Here is a 16,840-nt window from a genome sequence, read left to right on the forward strand (position 1 = left end):
TTTCTACTCATGTAAAATTCTTGATTCATAATATGAAAGGATTGTTCAATTCAATCTGATGGATTTTTATATACAATTGAAATTCGTAAAAAAAAAAGGCTTTAACAGTTGCACAACAGTTTAGCTATCAAATGGAAAATGTTTAGTTTCTTCCTTCCATTTTCCATCTTTTCAGAGAACATCATATAGAAGTGCTGTTACTAAGACCTGTTTATATGTGTGCTTCTGATCTCTAATAGAGGCATTGAGGGTTTGAAAGTGCAATCTGCTGCCTCATCTCTCAAGAATGTCATTTAAACAAGCTAACAGTGAGCAGAGGAATAGGATTCCAGGCATCAATATCGACATCAAATACAGGAATGCAGACAACAAATGTTCTTTTGACATTCAGGTCACAAATGCCTCTTCTTTAGAGACAGGCTCAGTGTCGTCCTTCTCTGATGTTCTGCGATGTTATCTCCAAAGAGGAAAGATTCTTGAAGGAAAATTCTTTTGCTTTCCCGTGATGTCTGCTGTTCTTACTTGTGCAAGACTGACTTAAGTTATCACAAGCATGGATTTTTGTTAAGTCATGTTCCTTTACCTTGCATTGCTTATAAATGGCATGACAGACTAATATCGCCACACACAAATGCCATGACAGACTAATATCGCCACACACTACATGACTTTAGCCCTAATTTTCCACTCGACAATAGTTCAAGGAGACTGTCGACAGAAGCCTAAAAAAACCTGTAAAATTAGAGGTAAATCGGTGCTCGTTCACATGAGTGACGATCCCTGTTTGATCAAATGATCAAAGACGTGATCTGTGAGAAGCAGTGATGTGTTCGCATGTTAAATGGATCTGTCTGCAATTCAAGTCTTGTAGTGTGAAATGTGTTTTGACTGGAACTGACATCTACATACAGTTGTGTTGAGTGAAAAGAACATCAAGGTTTCATAGGTTTATTCAATCATAGATTTATTAATCAAACTTTGAATGTTACATAGTTTATGAGTGCCATAAAGCAGACCCAAAAGCTGTGTCCCAAATGAGTCGCTATACGTGACGTGACTTGGAGTGGCGAACTGGATACCTCGTGCAAACATGATCAGATGCTTTCTTAACCAGGGCGGTTCCAAGCATGGCGCTTGGCCCAGTGCGAGTTATAGAGGAAGAGGGCCCCCCTCGGTCTGAAGTCTCGCACAGACACATAAAATAGTCTTTTTTTGCTCATGCATTGAAATAATTTAGGTTAAATATTTCAAGAGGGTTACAACGGATAAGGTTAGGAGTTAGTATAGGCTATCAATTAGGGCCTACAATGACACAACTAAATAATTCCTGAAAAATAATAATATAAATAAAAACAGAACTGAATAGTAAGTGCTATAAAAAAAAGAAGTATAAACTGTTAAAACATGCAAAAAACTATAGGTTCAGAAATAGGGTCCTGAAACTGCCTCCGGAATTGCAGGATTGAAATACACTAATCTTTCTTTCTGATAACAACGCGTTTGAATGCGTATATCACAATTTCAGAATTGGGACATAGGAAATTTCGTGAAGGAAGCATAAAAGCTGATATCACTCCTGAATTAAAGGGATAGTCCACCCAAAAATGACAATTCTGTCATCATTTACTCACCCTCAAGTTGTTTCAAGCCTGTATGAGTTTCTTTGTTCTGCTGAACACAAAAGAAGATATTTAGAAGAATGTTTATAACAAAGCAGAGAGAGCAACCATTGACTACCACAGTAGGGGAAAAAATACTATGGTAGTCAATGTTTGCTCTCTCTGACAGAATTTTCATTTTTGGGCGAACTATCCCTTTAAGGTATATTAACAAGAAAGAAAGAAAGAAAGAAAGAAAGAAAGAAAGAAAGAAAGAAAGAAAGAAAGAAAGAAAGAAAGAAAGAAAGAAAGAAAGAAAGAAAGAAAGAAAGAAAGAAAGAAAGAAAGAAAGAAAGAAAGAAAGAAAGAAAGAAAGAAAGAAAGAAAGAAAGAAAGAAAGAAAGAAAGAAAGAAAGAAAGAAAGAAAGAAAGAAGAGGGATTTTCTAAATTCTCTAGGGTCTCATTACTCTGCTCCCATAAAATCCTAGCAAAAACTCTTTAATGACAGAATGGTGAAAATGCCTCATGTCACTGATAGCAAGTGTCAGGAAAGACTATTTAACACCTTTAAAAATGTTCCAGCGCAGAGTTTAATTTTGTCTGCACCATGAATGGAGAATTTAAAATAAATAAATGTTATCTTAAAATAATAATCACAATATAATTCATTTTTTTGTTTACACAATTTTGTGTTCATCACTATCGTAATGAAATTGTATTGATACCCATAAACATTTTCAAAGGTAGATATCTGTTGTTTTCAGACTTTAAGAAGAAGCCCAGCCACACTCTGGATAGGGCATAGCAGATGAGGCTGGCTTTTCCTTGACTGCTGTGGCAGAGCCATGATGAGAGTCCCAGCGGTGCTCTGTCCGGGAGCAGGTGAAAAACATCTCTAGATCAGCTGGCCTACAGTGCACCACCATCTTCTCCTAAAATGTTGATATTTTAGCAGTGCCTGCAGAGAGAAAGAGAGGGTAGTCTGGAATCTGAAAATGCTGTAATGATCACGTTAGAGATTTGGAGCAGCTGCTCTGAGGGATCTTTCGTAGTTAAAAGTGACCTTACTCCTCTGCTCCAGCAGTGAACTCTCTTATGGCTGTTATTAATGTAATAAAACGCCTCTCTTTCTCTTTCGTCTTCTCTTTCACACATCACACACACACACACACACACACACACACACACACACACACACGCACGCACACACGCACACACGCACACACACACACACACACACACACACACACACACACACACATTTATTATGATATGACATATTAGGATATGATTTATACTATACAAATTTAGCATTTTTACATTTTCAAAAAACATCACTTAGTATGATTTATAAGCTGTTTTCCTCATGGGGACCAAAAATGTCGCCATAATGTAGGGTTTACCAGGACACACACACACACTTTTCACTGCTAGAATGCTTTTTGTGGTATGTTAGCCTTATTATTTGTGTATAGAGCGGGCAAGAAGAAATATGGGAGACGAAGAGGAGCTGGGAGGGCTGCTGCCCATTGGTACGTGGAATCTACCTTATCATAACCAAGCTCACCTCTCTCTACGTACAGTAGTGGCCAAAAGTGATGTCCTGCATATGAGAAATTACATTATCACCCTTTATTTAAATATTATTATTATTTTTTTTTTGTGAATATTTTATAATCATATTACATAGTTGTGCTTGGAGTCCATTGTTTTATGTGTGAAAAAATTAAACCTGCAAAATTGTGCAGACAATTTTTGGCCAGGCTACTATATACTAAGAAATTATGAACACATGGAAAAACAAGAGACAACCAACAAAATATTAATATATTTTTTTTAATATTTTTTTTTAATTGCTTACAATTTCTGATACTATGGCTCCATTTTTTTAAACTAAACCACAAAACACGCACACAACATGCAAAACATCACACATCTCTTGCAAAATCAAACACTTCATTCAAAACTATTTTAACTCTTCCAAAAAAGGTGTTTCGTGCGTAGTAACTCGACACACAAACTTGACACAAATGATTAGCCACATAGACACCAAACTACACACATATGTGAAAAATGCAAAACACTACTATCTTTTGTCTTTTGCTTGTTCAGTGTAGTGGAGTGTATAGGAGTTTGTCACACGTACATGTATGTGCACAGCACAAATACACTGTATATACAGTGTGTGTGCACAACTGATGTATTTTATAGTTATTGAACTGAACTGAACAGAACACTGAACTGACTTTAGCTGAACAATGACACTTTTGACTTGTTAGAGCTGCTTTTCAGGAGAATTGTATTACTATTGTGAAGCTTCTTTGAAACACTTTGTATTGCATAAAGCACTAAAAGGTGAAGACTTACTGGAAGCCTATATTCAGTATAGGCTATATTTACAAAATAAACAGAATTGCAAGGGTGAAAAATATATTTGTTTCTCAAAAAAAGGAGTTTTGATTTCTAAGTGATTAATTTATGTATATATGTATTTTCACACATAATTGTTGAGTGTAGGTAATCGGGAAATTATTTAAATGGCAGTGTTTTCTAAATGAAACACAAGAGCTGTGAGTTTTGAGTGATGTGTCTAGAACTGTGTTTAGAGTTTTGAAAAAAGTTTGATTTTCAATTGCAAACTGAGTGTAAAGCAGATAATGTGCGTGTAGTTTAGCAGACTTGGTCTGAAGAAAGTTATTGAGTGAATTGTTTCACTGAGTGGACCTCTATGTTTCACTTTTAGTGTGTAAGCACTAACTGATTGTTGTAATAACTATGCATTTTAACTATGTATAACTATGTATGCATTTTCCTGTGAGATTTTTGTTTTTGCAAAACCAGTAGCTGTATAGTTTGCCTTTTTTGGCAAAAAACTTAATTTCTCATTCATATTTAAAACATTTAAAATATATCAAATATTTTCTTCATATTTTCATGGTTTATTCAAACTTATTATAGGGTCATAAAAAACAAATATCCCCTCTGGAAATCACTTCTGGCTACTACTGTTTATATGCTCACCAAGGCAGCATTTATTTGAACAAAAATACAATAAAAAGAGTATTTCTGTGAAATATTATTACAATTTAAAATAGCTGTTTTCTGTTTTAATTTGTTTTAAAATGTAATTTATCCCTTTGAGGGCAAAGCTGAATTTTCAGCATCATTACTCCAGTCTTCAGTGTCACATGATCCTTCAGAAATCACTCTGGAATCCTCCCTACTTCCCTTGCAACCACCATGTGTGACAAATGCATTACTATAACAGGATTCTCTTCTCTTAAATCTTTAATTAAAAATTGATACAGAAATCTTGGCAACACTTTACAATAAGGTTCATTAACCTTAGTTAACTACATTAGTTAACATGAACTAATAATGAACTGCATTTATGTATCTTTGTTAATGTTAATTTCAACATTTATTAATATATTATTAAAATCTTGTTAACATTGGTTAATGCACTGTGAACTAACATGAACAAACCATGAACTGCTGTATTTTTATTAACTAACGTTAATTTAATTACTTGAACTAGAGTGAATTTAAAAAAGGTTCAATAAGATGTAAGTAGACACAAACAGTTGCTTAGCTGCAGCTGGTGTCTGTCTCCAATCTGCAGGTCTGGAGATCTCAGATAGACTTCAAACAACCAATCACAGACTTCAATGCAGCAGTTCACAAACCACATTAACATATTAATTATATTCAGAATTCATTAGCATGATAATATAAAATATAAGACCATATTAACAGATAGTATGACTAGAAAACAGTCGTTGCTGTCGTTTTATCACATTTGATCTTCTCTGCTACATCTTCCTTTGGTTTTATTGACCAAAACAGATTGAGAAACTTCAGCAACACATTTAGCAAATGAGTCTGTCCTAGATTATAAAGTCCACACACAAAGCTTGATATTTATGTTGTGATGATGTTGCCACAAAGGGATAGTTCACCCAAAAATTCTTGCATTATTTACTCACCCTCATGTCATCCCGAACTTGTGAAAACACAGAAGAAAATATTTTGAAGAATGTTGGTATCCAAACTGTTGAACAGTGACTTCCATTGCATGGAAAAATAAAAAGACATTTCTTAAAATATCTTTTTTTGTGTTCCACAGAAGTGATGGCAATTTTCATATTTGGGTGAACTATCCCTTTAAGACCAACCGCAACACTGTTAAATACATGCATATAAAAGGTCAGAAGAAACAGTGACAATTTTCTCACACTCAAACACCTTCATTTAATCTGCACATACACCTCAGTTGAGGTGTTCAGTTCAGGTGTTGCAATGCATTAGAAGTGAAAATTAAAGTCTTTTTTTAGGCATAGATGGCAAGATGAATTTTTAGGCAAGATGGAAAGTCTAATTAGAATTACTGTCACAGAGAGGCAAAGGCAGAGAGAGAGAGAGAAGAGTGAAGACGGTGTGTGTTTCTCTAGGTGAGGGAAACAGAAAGACAGGTCGCTGATAAGAGGAGAGATTGTGTATGGCAGACTGTCTTTGTCAGATAGACTGGAAGATGTGTGTGAAAGGATCGTTTAAAAGAATAACCACATTTATACATATATTAAACCAAGTTACATGTTTTACTTCCTATGGACAGAAAAAGACAGAACACACAGTCTATGCAGCATTTATAAAGTCCATGTTTATTTCATTCTGGAATGTATTAACTTCCACCGGCAAAAAATAAATCTAATGAAGCACAAACATCATTCAGACCAAAAAAAGAAAACACCAAAGAAAATAAACTTTTGTGTGCAGCGATGTGAGGGAACTGACGTGAATGTGCAGCCTGATGATTGCTAAATAATTCTCTCAGCAGAGCCAGCGGTGGCACTGCTCAATCAGACGCACAAACAAATACGTGCACACTCACAGTCACATACTATGCTTGAGTAAGCACATCCACACATAAAGTCATACCCGAGACGCACAGAACACAGTATGTGAGTACATCTGGAACTGCTCAGAGGAGCACACAACTAAAGGTTCTCATAATGAAGACATGTAGGCTGTTGTTAAATTAGTAGCGCTGAAGAATTAGTGTCCTCCACTCCTTTCCTCTCCTCTTATCCAACTGAATGAGGGATGGGGAGGAGTGATATTATGCAATAATCCCCTTACTGTCCTCAGTTTGTCCCTTTCTGAAAGTCCATCAAAGTGCTCCGCCTCTTATTAGGCTCGGCCAATCACTGGCCAGCTTCTAGATGGTCTGCTGGTTGCCTTAATAAAGGGGAGGAGTTCATTTTGCAATTGGCGTAGGGTATATGTATGCTAATGAGAAGGCGAAAATGTCAAGATCATCCAGCTAATCACAAAGTAGAACAGGAACACTGGATACACGACCAGGGCTTTCCTATTGGCCGGTTGGCTGTCTGCAAGAAATGCTGTGGAGGCTGTGAATGAAACACACAGAGAGAGAGATATGAGTTCAGATCTCACTGAAATCCCCTAAAGACTGTGAAGAGACTTGAGTGATCTGTGTCTTCACAGTATTACTGGTATATCTAGTCTTATTTTCTTCTTCTTTATCACTTTACTATCAGGTTATTAATAGCACTTAATTGATGGTATATTTATAATTGATTCATTTGTAATTTCTCTGTGTGCAAAAATTGCTTGTAATTTTAATTATACTCTGCACATTTTTATTCTGCTTGGCAGATATTTTATTTTTATTACACACTATTATTTTTTGTTTGTTTGTCTCAACCAGTTATTTTTTGTTAACTAAAACTAAACCAAAATAAAGCTAAAAATATTGTCACTATGTAAACCTAAAAATAAAACAATATAAATCTTATCATTTAAGATTAATTATTAAAAGTTATTTTATCAGGAATATTGTTAATTGTTATTTTACTTTTATTTGTTTATTTCGCACTGTGAGCCACTAAATGTACAGTTTTTCCTCATGGGTATAAATCAATAACAAACAAACAAAAAACATTAAATTAGTCTACACAGCCACCTGGTGGAAGCTGCATGCACTGCCTGAAGGGCTTGTTTGCCAATCAGGCAAACACATGGATTCTAAACATGACTGCTATAAACAGAAATCTGAATAATTTAAGTAGAACAATTCCAATCTGTGAACAAAATGTGATTGACAGACAAATGATTTTGATTAGTTCTTACCAAATGTTGACCAGATGAAGGATGCAGTGACAACTATAAGACGGACAGCAAAACCGAGTTTGCCTGAGCCCCCCAGAAGAACGATACGGCAAACTATCATGGCCACAGTCAGAGGAAGAATACAGTACCCCAACACACATAGGCTCTGGAAAAATGATCTGTAGAGACAAAGAGTGAGTATGAGTAAATGGAGAGAAGGAATGACATTGTTCCAGTAATGTGCTCAAACATTAAATCAGCTAAAATTATTATGCACTGTAAATTGTCTAGAAGCTAATGAATAGTTAAAGGGGTCATTAATTGAGAAATCAACTTTTCATTCAGCCTTTGATATATAAAATCTCAGAATGTGCCAGACTGTGACGTCTGAGTGTGGTGAAACACTGCCTAATACAAAATAATCTGTTATTTAACGGTGATTATCAGCGCGCACCGGAGCTGTCAATCAAACAGGAGAGTTTATCAGTGACTCCCGTTTTGTTCAACGAATCTCTTAACTATATCACGTTTGCACTGTTAGTGAAGATGAAAGCATTCGTTAGTGTTCAGAAACTGAGTTGCAATGATGAGATCGCTGCTTTCATGCGCTCAGCATGTGTGTGATCGGCTACAATGATCATCACTTTTGCCAACTTTTCATGCCAAGATCGAAATATAATGCCATAGATCTAAATATAATGCCATAGATCTAAATGTAATGCAACACTTTTAACGATTAGTTAACCATGAGAGCTGTAATAGTAAAAATGCGCTAAAAGAAAGAGTAATACTATTTCAAATGGAAAGACGTTAGCCAATCACAGAAGTGGGTGTTTACACTGAAGTCTCACAGCGGACACGCCCCTTAAAGGTCCCATGGCATGGCATTTTTCTATTATTTTATAGTGTTTCCTGAGGTGTACTTATATTGTTAGTATGATTTTTACATCATAAAATGTCATAATTTAGAAATAAAAGGCATTTTTTCTATACTGCTGTTTGCCCTGTGGCTGAAGGCCCTGTTACAAGAGGCGTGTCTGCTGTGAGACTTCAGTAAAAACGCCCACTGTTGTGATTGGCTGACATCTTTGCATTTGAAATGAGCGGAGGGGGCGTGGTTTAACGAGGTCTAAGACGCACGAGCTGCTGCCAGAGAGACGGATGGACCTGAGTTCACTTATCATCAGTTCTCTCAGCATGTCTCAGTTCAGTGAACTGTTTTAGTTACAGCATATACTTCAGGTTATTAGTCTATTTCTAGTCGGAGGGGCTGTCACTCATGTCAGAAAGTTAGTAACTTTAGTAAATTATGGATCAGCGCTGACTCGAGACGCGAACCGTTTAGAACGATTCAGTCCGATTTGGTGAACTGGTTCGGTTCACTAAAAAGAACCGATTCAAAAGAATGATTCGGTCGCGAACCGGACATCACGGAGACGGAGCGATTGCTAACAAAGTTAATTATAGTAACTACTGAGTTGTGAGAGCGCTGTCTGTCAGCACAAGTTTATTGTGTTTGTATCTGAGAGTTCTGAATAAACACGAGTCCCAGTAACGCCGAGTCCGTCTTCATCATTATTCTACCAACTTTGTAACAAATGCAATGAACCATTACAGCGAGATGAACGAGTTAGTAAGTTTGATTAAAGCATTATTTCTAGATATGTTCCAATCATATGAAAAGCGTCAGTGACGCGCATTGAGTAACTTACACAGCGCAAACAAAGACACAACAGCAGTAATCGAATGTAATCCAGTTTATTGTGGGGATATCTGGCTAGCCTAGCCGGATACCCTCACGCTTACCCCCCTTCTGCTTAATCTCGCGCCGCGTTTGGCGCCTCTGCTGTGGGCCAGATGCAGTACTGGGGGTTGGGGATGTTGAAGGCCGAGCTTCGGCGTGCGTGAGGTTTATCTCTAAAGAGATGTGGCTCTGCCTATGTTGAGCAGAAACTCCCGACTGTATGCACATTTAAGAACAGATAGACGCGACGAGGACGTACAAAAACACTGACTCACAAGATAGAAAACACGAAAACACCGTTCTGTCGGGAGAGAGAGAAGCCGCAGTGTGTGCACGAATAATAAATAATTAGCTACACATAAGAAATCACTGATCATAGATCAGAAGGAACTGAAAAAAGACTTCTGTTTTCATTTGTACATCCAAACACTGAGAAACTGCCAGCGTTCACTGATCTCTTGCATGGGCGTGCCAGATTCTCTGGGTGGAGGAAAGGGAGGTAACCGCTCCTGCTTGGACGTCAAACCAGGAGACTTCAGGATTGGCTCGTCTGGCCTGTCATTTTCTCAAAGGCAGAGAAAGACAGCCACAACTCGGTTTTACACCGATCAACATTTCTATCCACTTGGGGACAATATTCAGGCTAGGGGAACTCATATTAATGTTGAAATACCTCATAAAATGAAAATGTCATGCCATGGGACCTTTAAAACAGAGCGTTCAGAGCAGAGGGCTAAAATCAGGGTAGGAATATAACAATGATACAATGAACAAAATTATAAACACAACACTTTTGTTTTTGCCCTCATTTTTCATGAGCTGAACTCAAAGATCTAAGACTTTTTCTACACAAAAGGCACAAATCTGTCTAAATCTGTGTTATTGAGCACTTCTCCCTTGCTGAGATAATCCATCCACCTTACAGGTGCGGCATATGAAGATGCTGATTAGACAGCATGATTACTGCACAGGTGTGCCTTAGGCTGGCCACAATAGAAGGCGTTTTTTTTTAAAACCGTCCGGGGGTGGTCGGTCCGAAAACCAGTCAGTATCTGGTGTGACCACTATTTGCCTCACACAGTGCAACACATCTCCTTCGCATAGAATTGATCAGGTTGTTGATTGCGGCATGTGGAATGTTGGTCCACTCCTTTTCAATGGCTGTGCGGAGTTGCTGGATATTGGCAGGAACTGGAACGCGCTGTCGTATACGCCAATCCAGAGCATCCCAAACATGCTCAATGGGTGACATGTCCGGTGATGGTCGTGGTTACAAAGTGGTCTGAGGTTGTGAGGCCGGTTGGATGTACTGCCAAATTCTCTTAAACGTCTTTGGAGACGGCTTATGGAAGAGAAATGAGCATTCAATTTACGGGCAACAGCTCTGGTGGACATTCCTGCAGTCAGCATGCCAATTGCACGCTCCCTCAAAACTTGCGAGATCTGCGGCATTGTGCTGTGTGATAAAACTGCACATTTTAGAGTGGCCTTTTATTGTGGCCAGCCTAAGGCACACCTGAGCAATAATCATGCTGTCTAATCAGCATCTTCATATGCCACACCTGTGAGGTGGATGGATTTATCTCGGCAAAGGTGAAGTGCTCACTAACACAGATTTAGACAGATTTGTGAAGAAATGAAGATTTTGTCTATTTGAGAGAAATAGGCCTTTTGTGTACATAGAAAAAGTCTGTGAGTTCAGCTCAGGAAAAATGGGGGCAAAAACAAAAGTGTTGCGTTTATAATTTTGTTCAGTGTATATAAATACATACACAGTACACAGCATAAATTATTCTCCTGTTAAACCTCATGACAAAGGGCATCTCATGAATCACATTGGTTCAAGTCTTTGCGCCGAACAGAAAGCACCACACATGTCTTCATCAATTTGCACTGGTTGCCAATAGCCGCTTGCATAAAATTCAAGCCACTGATGTTTGCCTACAGAACAACAGCTGGCACTGCATCCCTATACCTACACGAACTACATCAGACCTATGTGACCTCCAGAAGCTTGAATTCTGCAGTGAGATCCCAGAGGCACAAAAATGACCTTTACCTTGACGGTTGGACATGCTAGTGAACTTTCATATTGTTGCCCTATTGTTGGTCTGATTGCTTCTATCGTTCTCCTCATTTGAAAGTCACTTTGGATAATCATTTAGCATCTGCTAAATTATTAAATGTTACATGTACACTAATGTTCAAAAGTTTGTGAATAGTAAGATTTTTGAAAGTTTTTGAAAGAAGTCTCTTATGCTCAGCAAAGCTGCATTTAATTTATCAAAAAATACAGCAAAAACAGCAATATTGTGACCATTTATACTACGGGGCCGTTGAATGCTTGAATCTGATTGGCTGATGAACGTTCTGAGGTGTGCAGTTATTTTCTGGGAGACGCACAGCGAACGTAGTTCCAGGCAGCTCTCTTGACCGCATTACAGTTCCATATCACTGCGCATAGTTAACTGTAATAACGGAAATTACAGGACTAAAAAACAACAATATGACAGACGATTTTCCTAAAGTAAATCTTAATATTTACAGTGAATATAAAACGTTCAACAACTGGGCGGCAGCAGTATTAGACAGTCCAGATGAAAAACAACAAAGGCAAGCTTTTCTGTCTCATTACTGAAATCACACATGCTCGCACGCGCACTACAGTTTGCACAAAAAGGTGTCAGCGCTGCCCTGACGATTTGATCAGTTCGCCTATATAGTGGAGCAACTTAAAGGCTACACGTGACATTTTTTCACTAGCGAGGTAATAACAGCGCTGTTTAGAGACGCACAGAGGTAGCCTAGTTCACACAAGCGCTCTTTCTTTCTCTCTCTCTCCCTCTCTCTCTCTCTCTCTCTCTGTCGCTCTCTCTCTGTCGCTCTCTCTCTGTCGCTCTCATTCTCTTTCTAATAACTTTATTAATAACTGCAGTAGAATGCTATCAACGGCTCAAGCCTTCGTTAACAGCTTTAAAAAGACGTTTCGGAACTAGCAAAAGAGCTGTTGGATGAGACGCGGAAGAAATAGTCCTACTCACAATAGCGATTTAAGTACAAAAACCGGACGAATCCCATTAAATATATAATCGGATCGATGTCTTGAGGTGTGGTAACCGTAGTATAAGCGGAATAATTGACTCCGGGCCGTTCAATTATTAGAATGATAATGCACACCCGAGGTGTAACGGTCACATCACCAACTCGGGTGTGCATTATCATTCTAATAATTGAACGGCCCGTCGTCAATTATTCCTTACTTAAAATATGATTACAATTTAAAATATCTGTTTTCTGTTTAAATACATTCTAAAATGTGATGTCAAAGCTGAATTTTCAGCAGCCATTACTTCAGTGTCTCATGATCCTTCAGAAATCATTCTAATATGCTGCTTAATATTTTTGTGGAAATGGTGATACTTTTTTTTTCAGAATTCTGAAAAGAATGTTCAAAAGAACAGCATTTATATTTAGATTTTTTTTGTAACAATATTTTGGTGATAGCAAATGCTATGCTTTATTACGGTATTTAAATATTCAAATAATGAAATTGTATGACTTTAATGGACAGCCATTAAAGTCATACAATTTCATTATTTGAATATTTACTTTTCTGGTTGAAATGTATTGTTTTTCAAATATATTTGTGAGCGGAATTGTGTGAAGTCAAATTGTGTGAAGTCAAACCTCTCACAACACTTAATGCTCAGAGTTGCAATTTTGCAACAGTTTCCAAAATTTGTCTAAATAAAATGGCTTCCTCAAACTATTTATGGGGGGGGGGGATACATATTATGAATATCAACGCTTAGGTCTCTGAGGGCTAAACAAAACAATTAATGTCACCCATACTCTTTTCCCTCATTGGTCAGTGACATTAAACAATCAATTCTCTTGGATATGGTTGACTAGCTCTCTTTTCTACCCCTAGTGATGATTGGTTGGTACAGATGCCGAAGCACAGGCAACAATTTGGTTCTACTTAAGAGACCCCTCTTTAATAAGAATATTAATTTACTAAATCAATTGACAATAAGAAAACTGCACTAAATTCACACTTCCTCCACTCTGAGGATCTGAGGTTCTCTTTTTTGTGCATGTAAGAAAGCTTTTATCAAGCTAATTAATTACCTAGTGTAATCTGTGCCGCCAGAGTTTCATAATGAACTGAACATTTTTTTAAAAGGTCTCTAATGTTGTTTTGCGCCATTGTTTTGGCAAAGTATCTGTCAAATGAACTAAAACCGAAAGTGCGATATGACTATGCTCTCGACCCCCCCACAGGGAACGAGGTCCATCCACCACAGTCTCACAAAATCCTGCAGGAAACATAAAAATATAAATGAAAATTAGACTATTTTACTCACATAGTTCCTCCCAGGAGTTTGGAGTTGAGGGTGATGATTACAGAACCAAACCAGATGATAACAAAGACTTCTGCAAACTGTGGTCTGCCATCCTCCTCACTGTCACCAGACCCACCCTGCAGCATTCTGAGATAGACAATATTATAAATACAATATATTTGCTGGAGTCATAGTGACAATAGTTCTGGCTCGGACTGGTCAACATTACTACTCACAAGGCCAGAGTGACAAAGAGGATGAGAGGTCCCCATAAGTCCCCTAAAAAGTACAAAACACAAACACTCCTTATTAAATTAAGACAGCTGAAGAACATTTAACGTATATTAATAAGTTATCAAAAATACGCATTAGAAATGGATGAACTGTGAATGATGGACTCACAGTCTCTGAGTAGCGCAGAACTTTTCTTGGGGTACATCACATGGACAAACTTCTGTCCAATGGCTCTTAGATCCCTCAGCTGAGACCCACAAACAGAGCAAAGAGAATAAGAAACGCTTCAACTCAAACAGAACTACTCTTAAATGTGCACTCCAGTGTTATTTTAGTATAACTTATATATTATTATAGTCTGTTTTCATTTTAATTTTTAAATAATTTTGTTGTGTGATTGTCATTTTTATTTGCTTTTAAAAATATTTCTATACAGCTTTAATTCATTTTCATTTTAGTTTTAGTAATTGTAGTACTTCAACTTAAACATATTTCAGTTAGTTGCAAAAGCAAGGTTTTGCATCTAATATTTATACTTTAATTTATTTCAGCTTTATTTTAAGTATAGACAAATGATTTTTAATAGTTTTAGTTTTATTAAACAATAACACTGGTGTGCTTAGAATTATTTTCCTTATTACAATTATCCACACAAAATATTTGACCACAGAAAATGTGCATTGCCACATATGCCAATATACTGCTACCCTGTAACAAAAGGTTCCACTTACAATAGTGTCTTTGACAGGCTCATCCAGCGTCGAGAGATCATTGTCAGCGTTCTGCGAGCTTGCAGGAACAGATATATCTCCCTCCACTAGGATGTCCTCCGAAATTGAAATGTCAGACAAACCTGCAAACTGAGACAGGAAGAATGACTGTTTAAATCATTCATGGCATATACACCCAAAACACAAGTTCACATTTATCTACACCGACAATTCTCAAGACGTGATTCACTGGTGGTCCATGCATGATTTATAATGGGTTGTGTGTTGACTGACTAATAGAGGTAAATAATAAAATAATAATTATAATGAAAACAAAGCACTTGAATTTAATTAATTGAATCCACTCATTAATAATTGAGTTAAATGTGTAATAAAGTGATTCTGTCACAATATAGGTGTATTAGCAAAAGAAACATTTAAGTTGATTTCAATTAGTCAAGAAGAAAACAACAGTCAGTTAAATTAATGGCAGAAGTATACAATTTCAAGACACAAGTTGTATACTGATGATAATTTGTACACTATTTTTTGTTTTTGTTTTAAAGTTCCTGTCCTGAAAAAGGACACCTTGAACTCAGACTCAAGAATAATTGCAAACATTTAACTCAGTAAACCCTATTGTAAAAACCTATTGGACAGAACCCTCATTTCAATACGCATATGATTACTGGAAATACATCTAACGATGAGCTTTAAATCACCAGTAGAGAAATGTAAACATCTCTCTGCCGAGATCCTTAAATGGGAAATTACGATCAAATGGTGGAAATCTACCATATCTTGATTGGAGTCTAGAGCTACTGTACAAGTTAAAATATAGCGAATAAATAAACAGACTGAGACAGACAGTGAGACAGTGACGCCAACAGTTTCAGATAGAAAGCGATGTTCCACTCTCACTGTTGACATAGCTTGGTAACACTGCACCATAAAAGGAGCAATGCTGTTTTCCATAAAAATCACCAGATCTATCAGTATGGCCATTTGGGTGATGTTTAAAAATGTGTTAAGGTAGTAACGTTAACGTTAAATGTTCTGTTGTGCTGAGAAACGATCATCTGTTTTTAACGTTACACTTAACCTTAACCCAGCAGAGCTTTACTGACGACACCTTTACATTACATTCCCAAGCAGTACTCGGGATCGGTTCCCAGACAAAAGCAAAAACGGTGGATACGAGGACAACGTGTTTTAAAGATTTTAAGCGTTTTAAAGCATGTTTTGTGTCTTACCAAAGGCTTGCTAGACTCATCTACTTCCGCCATCTTCACACGGATACGGATACGTCATCGTTAGTGTGACGTCAAAAACGCCAACATGCCGCTGAGCAAATAATAATAATATATTGTTGATGCATTTTATGTATTGTATACAAAGTTGTATATCATAATATCATCTCTACTATTTGCAATAAATAATAATAATAATAATAATAATAATAATTAAAAAAAACTGAAAATAGTAAAACAAAAAAAGGGGATGTTTACTAGGCTACTAATTAAAACATGTCGTTAATGTCTCTAATATGTCAAATGTTTTAAACTGATTAAAGCTTTGAAATCATTAACAACGATTGAAAAATGCTTTGTGGATTTATTTGTATGATTCAGAAGACCAGTGTCTGTCTCTTTAAGGGTCGGAGTCAGTGTGGGTTTAGAAATACAACGTGCGGGTAGAATGTCAAACTAGCCTGACTTCGAAATATTAAAATAGGCGAGGCTTCAGTGGCCCGGATGTATGTCTCTGCTTGAACGTATGACTTGAACAAGCAGGATGGATCAACATAATATATATATTTTTCAATTTTACTCTTCATTGTATATATTTCAATGCAATGGTTATTAATTGTAAGATGCAATTTTTTTACATCTGTTCACAGCTCACATGCAACGTTGGCGGCATGTCACGGGGTAAATGTTACTTTTTCCAGCGCCGTTCAGTATGACCAATAATAGTCGTTTATGATAGCTGGTTACCACAATCATTAATTCATAATTTAACAGTGACTGTAGAGGCATGTTTCCATTTGTATTTTAGGTACCAAATAACAGATT

At 37.0% G+C, this 16,840-nt stretch overlaps 1 protein-coding gene across 1 annotated transcript; it reads right to left on the reverse strand.

Moving 5' to 3' along the window:
- Window positions 1-4,872: 4,872 nt before the first annotated feature.
- Window positions 4,873-16,085, reverse strand: yipf6 (Yip1 domain family, member 6). Its single transcript, XM_079814288.1, has 7 exons — window positions 16,019-16,085; window positions 14,787-14,915; window positions 14,224-14,302; window positions 14,058-14,100; window positions 13,843-13,968; window positions 7,753-7,910; window positions 4,873-7,010 (listed from the first exon to the last, which is right to left on the reverse strand). Exons 1-7 carry the CDS (start codon window positions 16,049-16,051, stop codon window positions 6,889-6,891), a joined length of 690 nt encoding a protein of 229 aa, XP_079670414.1. The 5' UTR covers window positions 16,052-16,085; the 3' UTR covers window positions 4,873-6,888.
- Between the last annotated feature and the right edge of the window lie 755 nt (window positions 16,086-16,840).

This window comes from Gobio gobio (assembly GCF_949357685.1).
Source record: "Gobio gobio genome assembly, chromosome: 4".
Classification (NCBI taxonomy): domain Eukaryota; kingdom Metazoa; phylum Chordata; class Actinopteri; order Cypriniformes; family Gobionidae; genus Gobio; species Gobio gobio.